This window comes from Saccoglossus kowalevskii, chromosome 2 (genome assembly GCF_978046115.1).
Source record: "Saccoglossus kowalevskii chromosome 2, keSacKowa6.1, whole genome shotgun sequence".
NCBI classification, from domain to species: Eukaryota; Metazoa; Hemichordata; class Enteropneusta; family Harrimaniidae; genus Saccoglossus; species Saccoglossus kowalevskii.
Window position 1 is genome coordinate 26,908,039 of NC_140642.1, and position 19,882 is coordinate 26,927,920.

General features: G+C 35.0%; 1 protein-coding gene across 1 annotated transcript; it reads left to right on the plus strand.

Moving 5' to 3' along the window:
- Positions 1–5,155: 5,155 nt before the first annotated feature.
- On the plus strand, positions 5,156–18,773 carry LOC102801292 (uncharacterized). Its single transcript, XM_085493817.1, has 7 exons — positions 5,156–5,332; positions 11,309–12,096; positions 12,237–12,396; positions 13,573–13,953; positions 14,074–15,453; positions 15,852–15,995; positions 16,243–18,773. Exons 1-7 carry the CDS (start codon positions 5,264–5,266, stop codon positions 16,921–16,923), a joined length of 3,603 nt encoding a protein of 1,200 aa, XP_085349943.1. The 5' UTR covers positions 5,156–5,263; the 3' UTR covers positions 16,924–18,773.
- Positions 18,774–19,882: the final 1,109 nt, after the last annotated feature.

The following is a 19,882-nucleotide window of genomic DNA, read 5'->3' on the forward strand; positions in this document are numbered from 1 at the left end:
TATACATTGTCACCTATGGCGGGTTGTAGAAGGAAACCAGTACATTATTGCATATAGAGAGTTGTAGGAGGAGAGCTGTGCATTTTTATCTATGGGGAGATGTAGAAGGAGGCCTGTACATCGTCGCCTATGGTGAGATGTAGTATGAGATGTATACATTGTCGCCTATGGAGAGTTGTAGGAGACCTGTACATTGTCATCTATGGAGAGTTGCAGTCGGAGACCTGTGCATTGTCGCCAAGGATACCTGTAGCATTGTCGTCTATGGGGAGTTGTAAAAGGACACCTGTAGCATAAGTCTTTGGTACATTTTGTGGAGTTGAAACTACTATAACCCACTTATATTTTGCAAAGTTCACAAGGCAGTGAAAGTTGCATAATTTTATTCTTTAGTCTGACTCTAAACATATCTCTGTTATTTACCCAAGTGCTCAAGTGGTTTACAGTGTTGTATTTAACTCCAGACTGAGCAATACCCTATTCTTATAAATAGTGCCCTCTATAGACAATCACCAACTTCAGATCAAAGCATTGGTGACACTGTGAAATGAATAGCCTTTGTTAGTCCCCGTTCGGACGGAGTCCGAAAACGGGGACTTATGTTTTGCCCTGTGTGCGTCCGTCCGTGCGTCTGTGCGTCCGTGATCACCTGTATCTCGAACATGCATGGACCGATTATGTTCAAACTTCACTCATACATCACACATTATATGGGACATATGCACATGCATTTTTTTCATGATCCGATTAAAGATAGCCGAATAGCGGCCATTTTAAGGCCGAAAATGCATCAAAATGGCACATTTTCACCATTCCGGACCCGGATCTCAGTTATGCATGGACGGATTTCGTTCAAATTTGGTACATACATTAAACATAATAGGACCTTGATGCACGTCATTTTTTTTTTCGGATCAAGTTCGAAATGGCCGACTGGCGACCATTTTGTTTTAAAGAATTCAGTTCTGGATCCGTATCAGAGACATGTCTGGATTGATCAAGTTCAAACTTCACACACACAAGGTACATCATGTCACAAATATGTATGTGCATTTGTTTCATGATCCCATTAACGATTGCCAAATGGCGGCCGCTTTAAGGCCGAAAATGCATTGAAATCGCACATTTTCACCATTCCGGACCCAGATCTCAGTTATGCATGGACGGATTTCATTCAAATTTGGTACATACATTAAACATAATAGGACCTTGATGCACGTCATTTTTTTTTTCAGATCAAGTTCGAAATGGCCGACTGGCGGCCATTTTGTTTTAAAGAATTCAGTTCTGGATCTGTATCCGAGACATGTCTGGATTGATCAAGTTCAAACTTCACACACACATGGTACATCATGTCACAAATATGTATGTGCATTTGTTTCATGATCCCATTAACGATAGCCAAATGGCGGCCGCTTTAAGGCCGAAAATGCATTGAAATCGCACATTTTCACCATTCCGAACCCGGATCTCAGTTATGCATGGACGGATTTTGTTCAAAATCGGTACTTACATTAAACATAATAGGACCTTGATGCACGTCATTTTTTTTTTCGGATCAAGTTCGAAATGGCCGACTGGCGGCCATTTTCTTAAAGAATTCAGTTCTGGATCCGTATCCAAGACATGTCTGGATTGATCAAGTTCAAACTTCACACACACATGGTGCATCATGTCACAAATAGATATGTGCATTTGTTTCATGATCCGCTTAGCAATAGCTGAATGATGGCCATTTTAAGGCCGAAAATGCATTAAAATCACGTATTTTCGCAATTCCAGAACCGGATCTCAGTCATGCATGCATGGATTTTGTTCAGATTTAGTACAATGTGTTGTACATATGCAGGTGCATTTCGGTCATGATCCGCTTTGAATGTATATGTCACTCAAATATGAACGGAACGGGGACGTGTCATTGACAATGACTTGTTTTATTTCACATAACGATGATTTGTCAATAGACTTGTCAAAAACATGGTTTATGTGTTTGATTTGAGAAAAAAAATTCACATGTATATTGTGTTCTTGCCAGAAGTAGCTGTTTAGCGTTACCAGATTTGGGACACTACGACTACGAATAAGATAAGTAAATGTAAAACAATACATGAAATATGAAACTAAAACTGTCAATAATTATTACAATGTGCATAATAAATTGAATTGCAAATGAAAATATTTAATTTGAAGAAAAGTTACAATTTATGGTTGAAATGTGACACATTGGCTGTTCCAAAAGTGCTGTACAAATAAAATCGACATTTTCGATGTATGCCAGTCCCTGGACTAACTGACCCAAATGAAAATGTTAACATAATCACTATATCACTTTTCTAACTATTGTAGTACCATTTACTTGCCGATTATAATAAGATACTGTAATAACAAGTCATCTGAAGATGACACAGCAACCACTTCTCAGATGTGATTATAGTTTTTTTTTTCGGGTAGGAAGATTAAGTTGAAAATCAAAAGTATGTAACTCAAAGTTAACAGCTAGGGCATCTCTATTAAAATTGGTAAAATTTGCATCAATTTTAACAAAAATTCACAATCAATTGAATATGGAAATTCAATTGAGCCAATATTAAATAACAAATACATGAACTATTATTTCACAAGATATTAACAAGAATTCAATAATAATAAAATATGCAAATGAGCTCATTAATTGATTCCTTGAAAAAATAAGTCAATGCGCACCTGTACCAGTGGTCACTCTGTCTTTGTACCAAGTCACGGCAAAATAACTCCAGGCATCTCCGGAAATGATGATGGACACTCCCAAAAAACTGGGTTTTACAGGATTTTGAAATTCAAAATGGCCGCCATGCAGCCATACTTGATCAAATCAGGAAATAAATCCATGTGAATATGTATACCTCCTCACTGTGTCTTTGTACCTAGTATCATTGAAATCAGTCAAGGCATCTCTGAGAAATATCAATGGACAGACAAAAGCCACGATTAACCATCAAAATGGCTGCCAGTCGGCCGTATTTTATCATTTCAAAAAGTGAAACAACGTGCATCTGTATGGGTGGTCCCTTTGTTATTGTAACAAGTCTGAACAAAATCGATCAAGCCATCTCCAAGAAATGATGGACACTCATTGACAAGGACCGAATTTGACTGAATTTTGGCATTAAAAATGGCCACCAGTCGGCCATATTTGACTTTGTCCGGATGGGGGCTAATAATAGGTACATAGATATTGTACATTGCGGCCCGGTGTGCTTACGGAGGTTGGTGTGCAATCACGAAACCCGATGAGATGTTTGTGAAGGCGTAGAGTTCCGTGATCATACAATCGGTGATTTTAACTGATAAAAATATTACACTCAAGAAAGTGAACATAGCACAACTATTACAACCTTGTTCATTGAGAACCTAGATTAAATAACAATTGTATGGATGAACGACTAGTGATGCAATATCTTTTCTTGCCATGACGAAAGTTTATATGAGAGTACTGAAACAGTGCAATAATATAATACATTAACATTTGGAGTTTTATAAAAAATTATACTACAGCTACATGCTTTAGTTCCTAATTTTGGCAATAAATATACTTGCCAATGTGTTTTAATAAATGAATACTGCATATACTGTATTAATCCTAATGTACCTTATAAAATAATAAACTATGAATTGTAAAAAAAAAAAAAAAAAAAGTTTCCAAATAAAAGTGCAGTAATATATTTAGGCAAAATAATGTCACTTTTTGTATCCATACTCATAACATATCAGTTTACAGTTGACAGATTATCTTTGAGAGCATATTACTAAAATCTGGTTCTTATTATCAGCAGCAGTATAAATGTCTTCATTCCATGCACTTATTTATATGTCTAAAAATGTTTTATTTTACCCCATATCTTGTACTAGCTAATTACATCAAAATTGAACTTGGTTGAAATTTCATAGTGATTAATAATATTTCCAAATTTTAAGATTATCAGATAAAATTGTTTGAGTTTTTGTAACCACAAGAAAAAAATTGAAGTGAAATCTATTGAATATTTTGTAAAATATACGTAGAGCCTATATCATAATCGAAATCTTAAACTGGTTAATATAATATCCAAGTTTGAAAGAATTAGCTAAAACTGAGTTATTGTATCAGATTATGACATTTTTTGTGGAGTTGAATAACATCATATACACCAGGAGACTAAGAATCTAACTAGAACCTCACGTCATGTCAAAATAAAATAGTCTCTTAACTATCGCAGTATTGCCATGCTATCCGAACCCCAATATGTTGTATATTCTATACGTATCATCTACATGGAATTCTTCTACGTGAAACTAATGCAGGCTCACAAATATCTCAATATTACGTGTTTTATAGAACCCCGATCTAAAAAACCCACTCGCATTTCAAAATATTATACGCTCGCTATTAACGCAATACTAAAATTAGTGAAAGCTGCTACTACCAATAATATAATATATAAAAAATTATAGTAAGTAATCGCAATCCTTGATAATTATTCAAAATAATCAGAATGAAGTATTCTTTCTCATTGATAGATATGTTGTTCCTACCCGCTTTCCTGCGAAATTATGTGGTCATATTATCACTCGGTACGATATATGTGAACCCCTGTAGACACACTTCTGATATGACAAATTCCGAATTAGCACATCGCATGGCATACTGTGTAGAGAGGGAGAATGGAGCGTACGATAATCCATAAATGGTTCATTGATCTTGGGTTTGTGTCACAAAAATATATTCGTTTATTGAACTCATTTGTTGTTTTAATAACAAGTAATATTGAAGTAATATTTATCTCTAGATTCGTCAAGTTATTTTTACCGGGTATATATGTTATGCTTTCTTTTGAGCCAGAGTAAGTCGGTATCCGTCCCATAGCCGCTCACCTGAAGGGGGAACTTCAGCAACCAACCACGTACAGATTGTGTGGCGGATATAAAGTGGACGTATAATATAATTTCGTTCACCGGCACATCTCCCACGTAACGATCTATGCTGTAATAATATACTTCTACAACATACTAAGTTTACCCGGCTTATTGCTATACACGCCCCCCCCCCCCGTTATCATGAGTAATCACTAAATTTAGTCGATGATGCAATTACGCGCAGCCGCAGTAAATCCCGACTGAGGGGGAATTCCCACAACAAATGCGGCACACCCAAATCTATGATGTTACAGGACTTGTACTATCGTTTTTCACGTCTTTTTTTCATTGGGAGTTGACCAATACACTGTAATATCATGGACTATTTACTATGACGACTCAAAGCACACAAGGATGTCGTCTGCTTACTGCTTTGTTGCTATTGGCGCTCACATGTCAGGTAAATACCGTTTCAGACTTCCGGTACAAATCATCTTTGGACGCCCGGTCGTGAACAAATATTTTTGTACCGTAGTGCGTGCGTCAGTGGAGGGTCATAGTAACTTTTTGAGTAGGAGGTCGGTTTTAGGAAAAAGTAAATCGAAAACATTCGTTTATATACAGTTCCGTCGTAAGTAGAGGCCAGTAGACGTCCACTGACGGACTGCTTCAGTGAAACCACCTTGTCGTATTTTCAATACATATGCAGCATTTTGTATCAAGAGTTTGACACTTTAACTATAAATCTCCTGAATATGATTACATTTGGAACGAATTTGGAATTACGATTTTAAATATGAAACATTACAATTTCTATATCGGTAGCGGTAGTTAGAAAGGGGGATTAGTAATCCTTAGTGGGTCAATACAAAAGAAGGGACCCATTTGGAGAGCAGCATTGATCCTCGTGTCTGTTGTTGCACGTGACCTGCAGCTGACAACTGTGTTCGTACTTCGATGACTTCGACTGGCATCCATGTGAGGTAGTTTCTTGTGTTCTGTTTTTTCTGACTTGAATTCTTGATATACAGAAGTTGCTGTTTATGTTTTTTTTCCTTTCATATCTTGTCCTGTAGGAGTGTCCTGTCCGTGATTATTTTACACCATTACAAGTTGTTAAATTGAGAGAATAAATGTATGGACAAATATTTTAGACTTATTTTGGTGTAGACAGCTCTCGTTTAATTATTTTACATCATTACAAGTTGTTAAATTGAGAGAATAAGTGTGCGGACAAATATTTTAGACTTATTTTGGTGTAGACAGCTCTCGTTTGATTAATTCCCACAATTACAAGTTGTTAAATTGAGAGAATAAATGTGCGGACAAATATTTTAGACTTATTTTGGTGTAGACAGCTCTCGTTTAATTATTTTACACCATTACATGTTGTTAAATTGAGAGAATAAATGTGCGGACAAATATTTTAGACTTATTTTGGTGTAGACAGCTCTCGTTTAATTATTTTACACCATTACAAGTTGTTAAATTGAGAGAATAAATGATGGACTAATATTTGAGACTTATTTTGGTGTAAACAACTCATGTTTGATTAATTCCCACAATTACAAGTTGTTAAATTGAGAGACTAAATGTGTGGACAAATATTTTAGACTTATTTTGGTGTAGAAAAGTCGCATTTAATTTACTTCCACAAATTACAAATTGTTAAATTGAGAGAATAAATGTGTGGACAAATATTTGAGACTTATTTTGGTGTAGACAACTCTCATTTAATTATTTTACACCATTACAAGTTGTTAAATTGAGAGAATAAATGTGTGGACAAGTATTTGAAACTTATTTTGGTGTAGACAACTCTCATTTGATTAATTCCAACAATTAGAAGTTCTTAAATTGACAGAATGAATGTATGGACAAATATTGACCATTATATTTGTGAGTAAATACCTGTTGTTGTCCACCTCTACAAGGTTGTTAAATTGAGAGAACAAATGTGTCGACAAATATTTGATACTTATTTAGGTGTAAGAACTTGTGTTTGACCAACTTCCACCATTGCAAGTTGTTAAAATAATGAAATAAATATACTGGTAATCATTGGATATTTGATTTAATTGTGAAACTTTCTAACAAAATGTTAACTGCTGGCTTTGAACCTTCAATCAACAATTCCGCAGACACAGTATAAATTCCACAACACCACAGAAGATATTCGTCTGTTGCCTGAATTGTTTTCGTAATATAGGGACCGCGGCCATCGACACTTTAACAAAACTTACCTTGACTTGGGTCTTGTTTATCTCTTGTCACAATCTGGAAACTGTTGAACAAATTGCGCGTCGTCCAGTTTAAGACGTAAGTTATTTTATTATTTATTCATTCAGTTTTGTATGGTGGAGTTTTGTGAGGTTTATTATTTTTTCGCTACGTTCTTTGTTTACTTGTTTACGGTTTGAGAGATTTCAGTTTATTTGATTTACGTTTTTACAGTAGCTCTCAGTGGGACTCGAACCCACTGTCTTTTCAAGCTAATTTTGTTTTATTTTGATGGCACGCTTGTGTACCACGCCACGACATTGGTCGTTAAGTGGTGTTCGTTTTTAGCTCCGCTGTCGACTTTGTCGAGCGGAGCTTATCATATGAGTGATTGTCCGTCGTCCGTCGTCGTCCGTGTCAATGTTTTACTTTTTCGACTTCTTCTTGAAAACTACAAGCCTGAATGCTTTGATACTTGGTGTATATGTACCTTGGGTAGACCTCTCTCAGATTTGTTCATTTCATGATGATATCTTCAATTCTCTAATTTTGGTGAATATTTTTGTCATTTTTAGTAAAAAGTGATATTTTCAACTTCTTGTTAAAAACTGCAAGTCCAATTGCTTTGATATTACATATATAGGTACTACATGTGGACCTCTCTCAGATTTGTTTATTTTGTAATGATATCTGTAATTCTCTAATTTTGGTGAATATTTTTGTCATTTTTGGTAAAAAGTGATATTTTCGACTTCTTGTTGAAAACCGCAAGTCCAATTGCTTTGATAATACATATATAGGTACTACATGTGGACCTCTCTCAGATTTGTTCATTTTGTAATGATATCTTTAATTCTCTAATTTTGGTGAATATTTTTGTCATTTTTGGTAAAAAGTGATATTTTCGACTTCTTGTTGAAAACCGCAAGTCCAATTGCTTTGATATTACATATATAGGTACTACATGTGGACCTCTCTCAGATTTGTTCATTTTGTAATGATATCTTTAATTCTCTAATTTTGGTGAATATTTTTGTCATTTTTGGTAAAAAGTGATATTTTCGACTTCTTGTTGAAAACCGCAAGTCCAATTGCTTTGATATTACATATATAGGTACTACATGTGGACCTCTCTCAGATTTGTTCATTTTGTAATGATATCTTTAATTCTCTAATTTTGGTGAATATTTTTGTAATTTTTGGTAAAAAGTGATATTTTCGACTTCTTGTTGAAAACCGCAAGTCCAATTGCTTTGATATTACATATATAGGTACTACATGTGGACCTCTCTCAGATTTGTTTATTTTGTAATGATATCTTTAATTCTCTAATTTTGGTGAATATTTTTGTAATTTTTGGTAAAAAGTGATATTTTCGACTTCTTGTTGAAAACCGCAAGTCCAATTGCTTTGATATTACATATATAGGTACTACATGTGGACCTCTCTCAGATTTGTTCATTTTGTAATGATATCTTTAATTCTCTAATTTTGGTGAATATTTTTGTAATTTTTGGTAAAAAGTGATATTTTCGACTTCTTGTTGAAAACCGCAAGTCCAATTGCTTTGATATTACATATATAGGTACTACATGTGGACATCTCTCAGATTTGTTTATTTTTTAATGATATCTTTAATTCTCTAATTTTGGTGAATATTTTTGTAATTTTTGGTAAAAAGTGATATTTTCGACTTCTTGTTGAAAACCGCAAGTCCAATTGCTTTGATATTACATATATAGGTACTACATGTGGACCTTTCTCAGATTTGTTCATTTCATGATGATATCTTTAATTCTCTAATTTTGATGAATATTTTTGTAATTTTTGGTAAAAAGTGATATTTTCGACTTCTTGTTGAAAACCGCAAGTCCAATTGCTTTGATATATTATACATATAGGTACTACATGTGGACCTCTCTCAGATTTGTTCATTTTCTAATGATATCTCCTGTTCTTTAATTGCCATGTGCATTGCTAACAGCGGAGCTATCTCAGCCGACAGGCTGCTTGTTCTAACTACTCCAGTGTTCCGATGAGTTGAACGGAAAAGCCAAAACGATTGCTGGTTTCTGATTGCTTCGGTTCTGGTGAGTGTGTATCTAGTGTGATTCGAACCCATGTTGTTTGTATTGGGCGTTTTTTTATTTCCCATGTTGGCTACGCCGTAATATGCAACCACTTCCCCGTTTTATTGTGATTTTGAGAGTGTTTAATGATGTCTTCCTCACCCGCCACGCCATGACCCAGTTTCAACCACACGGTCATTTTGCAACACAGTGCGTGACCCTCGGCGTCACCCGACTGACTATATGATCGTTCTGTTCAACTGTTAAGCTAGGATTTATTACCGTTATTATCATTATATTGTCACATGATTTGTTTTATCTTATGTGTAATGTCTTAAGTATCTTTATTGTAATTTGTATATACCAATTCGTATATACCGAGGAAACGACCCCGATTGAAGGTCATGTATTTTGTGATGTCACCAATTCGTGTGTAGGTACGGCTTCTAGATCCGTGCCGAAGGTATTACCATCATGCAGATAGCTACCTGTAAAATATGTTAAAGCGTGGTGGTCGTCGTGCAACGCGTGTTGGAATTTCATGTAAATAAACAATGTATTTTATACGCGTTATATACATTGCTATGACGCGACACGACGACTGCCGCCTTTTAAGTTCTAATCTGGGTTCAACAAAAAGCCTCTGCATTCAACTACATTCACTAAAAGTCATGGCCCAAATATGAACCACCTGTGAAATAAATTTTTATATAAATAAAATTGTTAATTGTGCATTGAAATTTGTAGTGATCTAGTAATATATTATCCTTCAGCCAGGGCATTGCCAATGTCTGTTATGACATATGCCACTTTATACGTCCAATGGCTGCAATCCAAAACTAATGGTACATCCCTTATTTAAAATTCTAATAGATACATCCCTAAAGTATAGTGGGTGATAATGCCCTAAAGTCCAATAAGTTCAACCTAAACTATAATGAGTACAACCTAAATATTAATGGGTGCAAACCCTGGAGTTCAGTAGGTGAAACCTTAAAGTCCACTGAGTACAACAGAATGGTTGTGAATGCTCCCGCTCTAATTTTACTGTATCAGTTGGACCATGTTTTTATTAATAATGGTATCACAGTACTAAGCTGAATTGTTTTGGGTTGGAAGGTTAAATTGATGATATAAAAAGATCACAATTTATTTCAATGACACTTCATCTTGCCAATCTAGGTGTGTCTTTTCTGGTGCATTCTGAAAATGTCTTGCTACTGTTCATGTCATCACATTTAATACATCAATTCCAAAGTGTTCTTCCATGCAACTTATGAACAAATCAAATTAATGACATAAAAACAAAACCAAAATACCGGTAGAGATGGTCCAATCAAAGTAGATTTTACAGTTGTAGCTGAATGTATCCCCAATCTGATGGATGCCAAAAGTCTATTGGTATAAACAAAATGAACAACCCTTAAAGTCTGATCGCGCATCACTGAATTCTTGATAGTTTACTGCTAAACATTTAATTTTGGAATTTGTTAACACTGCAGGTAACCATGCAATTTGCCTCAGCTATAGTTGAATTGACGGTATTTGTGCATTAATACTATAGCGCTTCTAGTTTACTTGGTAAGTGTGTGGGTGCTTAAATCTCCTCTGTTCAGTCTGTTAAGTTTTTTTTGTTTTGTTAATGATGAAAAGAATGTGCATAGACAACAGAATGATGAAGTATAATAAATAATACCCCATGTTTTGTGCATAATTTGTATCATTCAATTTCTAGAATATTGTTCACTCATTGTACTGTAATACTTGAGCTAATGAATGTCTACATGTATAGGAAAAGTATGTAATCTGGGTTTTAATTTCACTATTTACAGATTACTAATGTTTATTTCCTACTATATATTAAAATCTAGTAAAATTACAATATCTAATTCCATTGTTTTCCTGACAATTCCATGCATTTAAAACCCTGTGTAAAACATAAATATATAAAATTAGTGAAATTAAACCCACTTTAAATATTGCTAACCTATTTTTAATTGATAAAATAATCATCATAGGCAGTATAAGATAATGGATAACAATAATTATAAATTATATATATATATAAATAGTATTTGTTTTTCATGTGGTAATAAATATATTTTTTGTTAATCAAGTTTGATTGATTTGTAAATTCAATTTTTCAGGTATGGTGCTCTCTTAAATGCCCTCCCCAGTGTACAGATGGCTGTCATGGGACGAGCAATGGAAAATGCATACCATGTAAAAACTTCAGCCTTGGTACCTCCTGTGTTGATAGCTGTCCTAATAACTACTATGTAGAGAAAAAACATCATGTGACTGTTACAACTGTATCTCCTGGAATTGTATCGACACATCAGAATGTCGCCAGTCAACCTCACCATCATGATGTACCAATCCTTCCAAGTGTTATGGTGGAGACAAAGTCTATGTCACATACAGAAAACACTGACAGAAACCCATATAAATCCACTCAAAGACCAGATTTACAAACACTTAATAATAATAGTTTACGTGACAACGCTGTCTATCAAAGTGATGTAGATTTGCCTGCTAGTAACGTCACCATTGGGGGAGAAACTGCTGGGCAATCAGGCAATAGTACTACCCAGCCAGCAAATCAACCTGAAGATAATTACCATGATCAACCAGACTTGCTTAGTTTTGAAAACATCTGCCAGCCATGTCACAAAGAATGTGACTGTTGCCACGGTCCTTTGTCGTCTGACTGTCGCAGTTGTCGTCACAAAAAGCACAGGAATGACTGTATTTCAAAATGTCCTTCCTGGACGCTTGAATTCAACAATTCCTGCTATGAATGTCGAAATGAATGCTATAGGAAATGTAGAGGAGTAGATCCACGTGATTGCAAGTATTGTAAGGCTGTTTTCAATGACACGTGTATGGAAATATGCCCAACTGATTGTGATCCAGCAGCTTGCCAAATTATAGGGTAAGACATCAGTCACATGTGGTACTTGTGTAAGTAATTGTGTGAAGTCTTTGATTTTTTGGTACATTAGTTGATTTATATGTTTTTCTAAATCACAATTATCTACCATATTTATTGATACACATTTCATTTATTTGTAGATCAGCTGGTGAGAAAAGCAGACAAAGACATAAAGATTCAATTTTATTGCCAATTCTGATCGCTATAGCCACTGGTTTATTGATTTTTATGTTAATCCTCGTAATTATATGTAATTGTAATAGACATGGTTTGTCCGGAAACTATATCATTCCCTCCGACGTAAGTAACTCTTATCCACAATGAGTTAAAGGTACAGAGTGTGTTTGTAATATTAATTGCAAGATCATGTGTATTGCATGAAGGCACGGACCGAACATCTGCCACAAAAATTGAATGATTTGATTTTTTATGTGCGAAATATATGGGTCTCATATAAACAAAGATGGCGACTTTGACTGTTGCGCAGATCAACGAGTATGAACTGACACGTTCCCAAGCTTTAATTGGGTAATTTTCATGTGATTGGAAGGTATCGAAGGAGTCACCGGCAGTAATCAGTGCAAGTCGCGCCCAGGTCAAACCTCATACTTGTGATTTTGATTTGAAGAGCGCATTGGATTGTGGGAAAATCAATGTTTATCAACACGCCGCCTACCGTGCTTTAATGTAAATATTTAAAGAGGGTATTATTGCATTGAGATACCCTTCATTCATCAAATCTAACCATTATCAAATGTTACAGCACATTATCAAATTATACTATCATGTTTGTTGAATAATTTGATGACACTATGACCTTTGTTTGTTCTGTTTTCACACTTGATTTCATGCATTACATGGGATATTGCGGTGGACGGAAAATGGTCTATTCTCCACCTAACCTAGCACAGATACAGTGAGACTGGTTTGATTTCTTAGCAAATATCAATGGGCCTAGTTTGATGTGCCTTTGATATATGCTACTGAAAATCAAACTAGATTTTAGCCTAGTAAAGCTCTTAAGCCATTGCTATTTAATTACTTTCACAGCAAGAGGTCATACAACAAGTTGAAAAATAAAACACAATAGGCAGCCAGTGTTCATGTTTTGTTGATCCCTCCAGAAAAGTGGGTGTCCGAGACAACCAGATAACTCTCAATGTCAATCCCTGAAATTAAGTCGCTATTAACAAGTTATTAATGTTGACTGAATTTAGCACCTAATTTGCAATATTGTAGACTAATATTGTAGTCCGGAAATGTTGCCAGGCACAAAAATATTTAAAAAAAAATAAGATTAAGATTAAGATTGTCATCAAGTAGATTTTTCTGCTGGTTATTTCGTGTAGCTGGTATTTAATGATTTCACAGTTACACTGTTTAATTATACCGGATCATATAAACCCAAATCAAATGTGACTGTGATTGTGTCTGATGAAAATGACTTTCTTTAAATCATATATATTTATATCTCAGATTCAGGTACCATTTCAAAGTTTCGAAAATGTTCAAACTCCAGATCTTCTTAGAAAGGATCTTCCTGATTTAGAGACTGAAGAAAAAGATGATAAAGATGAAACAAAGAAATCTGAAGATCATGATGAAATTCTTAATATTAAAGATGAAACAGAGAAATCTGAGGATCTGATGAAGAAAAGACCAGAGCAAGATGGTGTGATGGAATGTGATGGTGGACCAGAGTGTAACATCGGACCAGAAACAGAGCATGAACCAGAATACAATGCTGGATCTGATATAAGACAACAAACTATAGATGTACCAGATGGCTTTGGTGAAATGCTTCTTGCAAAACAAGAAGCAGATGATCATTCCCAAAGACTCCCAATGAAATGTTTGGTAAGTATAGCAAGGAATTGAGCCAATTGTAATTCAGCTTTGAAAACAAAGCACATTAATAGTGAATACGTAGACTTAGTGAAATATTTTTACCAGATTTATATATTATTCCTATAATAGGACTCAACAGAAGACAGCAAATGTCTGGATCATAAAGATGCATCATATCCTCTGCTGCAATTGAAACATGCTGATGTGCCTTTGAGAAGTGAAGCTACTGATGCATCTATCTTTTTAGTACATGATGTAAAGGAATTTGATTCTGCTACCTCATCACTAACCAAGAATGGCACTACGGCTGTTTCTCCCAATCAAATCTATCTTGATGTGAGCAAGCATGCCTTGAGCGTAAATAATGACATGAAGGCAGCTGTAAGTGAAAATGATTCTGACATTGGATCCTTATATTCCTTTGTCTCAGGGAGTGAAGCTGATTCTGGTTTGGGATCACCGCTTGCTGCTCGACACAAGAGCGAGGGCATCTCAAGTGTACAACATGGTAGCTTGTATAAAAGTGACTCAACAACGATTCAAATAGGAAACATATCTGTTGACATTGGAAAGAATACCGATAGTATGAGCACCCTAGCTGACAGTGCTTGTGATCTTTCATTTAAACAAGAATTTGGTAATAGCATTTGTAACCAGGCATGTAACTTTATCGCTGGGCAGAAGCAGAATGATAAGCGCAAATTCAACTCATTGCCAAAATTTCGTAGTACCACCCCAAGGCGGCCTCGGGTCCTGTCGCTTAATACACCTATCAAGGAGTTTCCATTTATCACTTCAAATCCACGGTTGGAAAGTCGTCCTCTCCTCAAAGCTGGTGATAAAGATGAGGGTGCATCAGCTAGTGTTTTATTGCATGCAGAGAAACCAGTGAAAATGGAGAATCAGACACGAAAACGGATACAAGAACTGCTATTTAAATTCAAAGACCTGCTGGCAAAGAATGGTACGAGTTATTACTACTCAAATGATGTGTTCGCTGCTGCTGTCATTGGCAAGACAGGTGGTAACCTGAGCATCACAGCGATGGATGTACATCTTTTCATACCACCTGGCTCCGTTGACCATGACGTGTCCATTTATATATACGTTGAAGAGAGTTTGCATGGTAATGTACAATTAGAAAACGGAAAGACTGTGCTAACACCGACAGTGTATTGTGGTCCATGCGGTATGAAATTCATTAGACCCGTGGTTCTTACTACTCCACACTGTGCAGCAAGACTGTCCGGCTGGAATGCTGATGTATACAATACAGACTCTGAAGGTGATGATGATGCTCGATGGAAATTGGTCCCACAAAATGAAATGATGCGTGTCATCAAGAAAACAGATATGACGATGTTTCCGATTCATTTCACTGGATTTAAAGGTGGAGCCGCGGAAGACAAATGGATGAAAATCTTCATTATCGGAAAAGAATTGAAACGAGGAGACTTCATGTATCCCTTTGAGGTCAAGATGTGTAATAAACTGGAGTCAGATATTAAGGCAAGTGACAGATTTAAATACCTGTCCCATGTTTATGATGTATATAATATTTTCTTCATTCATAGGGCATCTCTAATAGTGGGGCACATAGCCAAAAATATTTTTCATATTTTTCCTGTCCTGTACAAGTTTACAAAGACTCATTAAGTTTCATTCGATTTCTAGAAGTACTAAGTTATATTATCTTATTTTGCTTTATCAAAGACAGTATTGTCTTTGCCTTTATATTATTTTTACCTTTAATAGTCTAAATAGTACTACAAATGAAATTGGATGGAAACATAATTGCAACTATGATGTATATAGGAATTGAATTCCATAATAATTTCATCATAAATAATTAAATAAGTTGAATTTGAGACAGGAAAATTTAATTTAAGAACTGTTTATGTTTTCAGAGTATCTTGGACAAGGCAGCTGAATCGGGATGCAAAGAACTGAAGAGTGATGAGATTATGATTTGCGATATTAAAAATGAAGGGATTACTATGCTAGTGGATCAGTTACAAGATGGATGGAATGTTAGAGGTCATTCATCTAAGGTAATAGAAGATCTTTTGACAATTGGGGCTAGTGCAGAGTGTTAAATTCAGTCCTACTTTACCATTACCGGGGGGGGGGGGGGGTAATTGCAAAAGTACTGTGCACATTTCACAATTAGGTTGGATCAACATGTAGTTATGAACTGATCTATGGAAAGACATTTATATGTAATCTGTTGTGCTAAGTTCTAAGTCATTAAATGTCACACTAACTTAAAATACTTTCATTCATATATGTATTTTTTAGATAATTCCATACCAGTACATTTGGAGTTCTGAGCACTTTGGTTCTGTGACCAAGGTACCATGCTGTTCATTCCAGTTGGATTTAGTTGATCGGTCATCTCCCGAGGCGTCATGTCTTGTTAGTGGTGACGTACATACCTTCCAGGAAAGTAAACGTGAACTTGACGTGGTACTGCATTTGCATTCCGAGATTCAACAACGTGAAGAAGAAGCTTACCAACGCCATGATGTTTCAACCTCCCTCAGAAGATCATCGGACACGACACCGATCCCGAGCGGTGCATGTTGTTCATCGGACACACCTTCCACAAGATTCTTATCACGGCAAGATGAACTAAAACCGACAGCAATGATGAAGCAATTTTTAACAGATCACATTAGTCGCGAAGTCTGTGTGCTGCTTGATGAGCTGAAAGGAGACGGTACTGATTGGCGTTCATTAGCTCAGGAACTTGGTGTGAACGATCTTATAACACATTTGAAGCAAAAACAAGACATCGGTGAAAGTCCATCGCGGTATTTATTGGATTTCTACTTTGCTGAACAATGTAAAGTGCAACCACCACTTAAAGATGAAGATGTTGTCACAAAACTTATATCATTATTGTACAAGTTAAATAAAGGCCAGGCTGCTAATGTCCTTGAAGAATTTTCAGCAAAACATATTTGTAAGCCCATTTAGTTTTGAGTAACCGGGCTAAAAATCACAAAGTTATGACACATGCCTCTTATACTGATTGAAAGCTGACAAATTGCCCCATTTATCGACTAAGTTACCTATTGTCTTCACCAAACTTAATCCTATCCTGCATTGCTATTTAAGTTCTATTTTGGCTGTGCACTAACCTGAGTACGTAATGTCACCCTGATGCAATGGTACGAGTCGAATAGGCGTCCTATAAAATTGAAAGAAAGTGACCTATACAGGGGACAACTCATGAGTATGATATGAATCTCAGACTGATCTTATTGGGAAATGTTTTGCTAATTTTCATCTGATCCAAGACTTGCTGAAAACTCAATCACTATCGAATCTATGGAACTGCTTGGTTATGTTCGGCTATTGGCAAAAAACTTCTGATGCTGTTGCATTTATAATACAACACATATTACCTGTCACATTCCAAAATCTACGAACAAAATTTTGCCGACAATACAACTTCAAAGACATCAGATTGAAAAAACTTAACTTCTCACAAGTCATGTCCAATATTGAACCATATATCATAGAACAAATTTGAAAACAATGTGTATATATTAAGACATTTTTTAACCAGATCAATGATGTAAATTTCATTATAATGTTATGGACTAAAAAAAATATTCCATCAGTCTTGAATTTTGATGTGTAAACAAATATTTTTAATCAGTATATTTTTTGTATGTATTTTTCTATATAAGAATTGTATGTCCCAGTGAGTGTCCCTTATGTTTATGGCAAACCAACTATGTTTATGTACCGATTTTCTAACTAAAAAATTAGCTAAAAGCAGAATTTTGAAAGTTTTTAAAACAAATTTATATCATCAAAATTTGGCTTGGCTCAAATGATTTTTAAGATGTTTTTTTTTTTTTTTTTAAAGATGCTGTACATGTAAAAAACATTTTTTTTCATTCCTTTAGTAGATTGAATTCTGAAGTGTTATTACTACGAGTATATTCTTGATGTATGACATTGACTACTGCCCTCTAGAACAAATGCCTTCAAAACTTTTGTTTAGTTATGCACCCAATCAACATATTCATTTTTCTTTAGTATTCACAAAAATGGAATGAGTGTATATCCTCTCTCAACATAAGTATCTACTGCACGAACCTTACTTGTGCTTATATAAACTGTTTTATCTGATATTCATTAATGTATGTGCATTTTCAATTATTGTAATATTGTTAATCGATCCCCATGATTGATTCTTATGTATGACACTGACACTTGCAAATACTAGTAAATAATAAAAAGTCCACAGAGACTGCAGTGACATTCAATGTCTGTAACTATCTAGACACAAAAATAAAATAAAAAATAATTCGTAGGACCCCAGAAAATTTGCCACACAAACTTAAAGTTGTTTACATTATGTTTGGAATTATTATAAATTGGTTTATGCATATGGCCAATGTGCATATTTTAATAATGAAATGTTTTTGTTTAATTTATTATTTGCAAGTGTTTACCACCCTTGATGTATTTAGAAATGTATATGAAATAGATTGCCATATATGGAAGTGAGTGTGATCTACATGTATAATTATTGTGATTTGTAGTTCATTGATTGGTGTAGAAATACGATATATACTTTACCTTGGAGCTGATCCCATTCAGATGGATGGCTGGATTCTGTTTTAGGAAAACTATTATGCAAACATAATGTTAAACAAAGTTAAATTTTGTTTCATTTTTTTCTGACATGACTTGCTTATAAATAAGTCAGAGCACTCTCTGTCGCGTGTGAATATTTTGTACTGCAATACAATCATGTATAAATTTAATGAGTTTTATGCAAATAAATAGATATTACAGTAGTTTGTATACATCTTTTTTCAATGTGGTTCATTTATTACAAATCGTATCTTGTCCGTTTCACTGATATGTATTTTTAGATCATAAGCAATAGACCATTTTCTGGTCAATAGATTAAAAAAAAAGGCCAAAAGATCATAGTACCATCAAAACGTTGCAAGGGATTCAACAAGTGCTAAAGTATTTTTTTTTTTTGGTATTCACATGCTCAATACTGCGCTATATCAGAGGTACATTACTTGGGGTTTGCAACGCGCATAGTACTGTATGGCGACATCATGTAACATCCCATTCAAGTCTCATCTCGTAGATAGCAAGACTGATGCTACATATATCAATATGTACATATATCAATGTTAAGGTTTGTAATAAAACACCTCTTACCTCTTAGTGAAAAAATGTAATACATTGAAAATGTACAGAAAATAGTTACCATAATCCGTCATATCGTGAGCAGCTATTTTGATCTGCCTGAACATCCCAGTATCCTAGTTACCTTGGGCATGCACATTTGCATTGTTCCGAGTTGGGAACGCTTATGCGAGAGCAAGATTGAAACAGGATTTTGGTATCATGTCACGCTATTTGCTAACCCCAAGTAATGTACCTTTGGCTATATACATTTGATGATAGTCAGGATTTCAATATTGAACTATTAAGGTAGAAGCCTACTAATAAATTCAAATACCCAGAATTTATTCATTTTCCAATAAATTGTACTTTCGGGCAATACAAGGATATTTACTTCTATATTTACTTATTGGGTCACCAGCTTAATTTTGGCAGTATTATTATAAAAGTGCTTTTACCATAGGTTCCTATGGCAGAGATATGTCGCCATATCTCAAATTGTAGGCTGGTGACATAGGCTGAAAAAATTATATATTGTGAAAGATGGGATTGTGTTTGAAAGTCGTGAAAGTCATGAAACCGAGACTCGCAACTTATTCATCAAATAAACAATCAGCGAAACAAAAACTTTCAAAAAAAAATTGTTGTTATTGTCATTAAACTGTGTAACTGTTACCCAATCTGAAAAACTTGTATTGCAGCGATAAAAATTCAATTTGATTTTAACACATCAATGAGTTTAGAGTAAAATATCAGTGATATTTCTTAC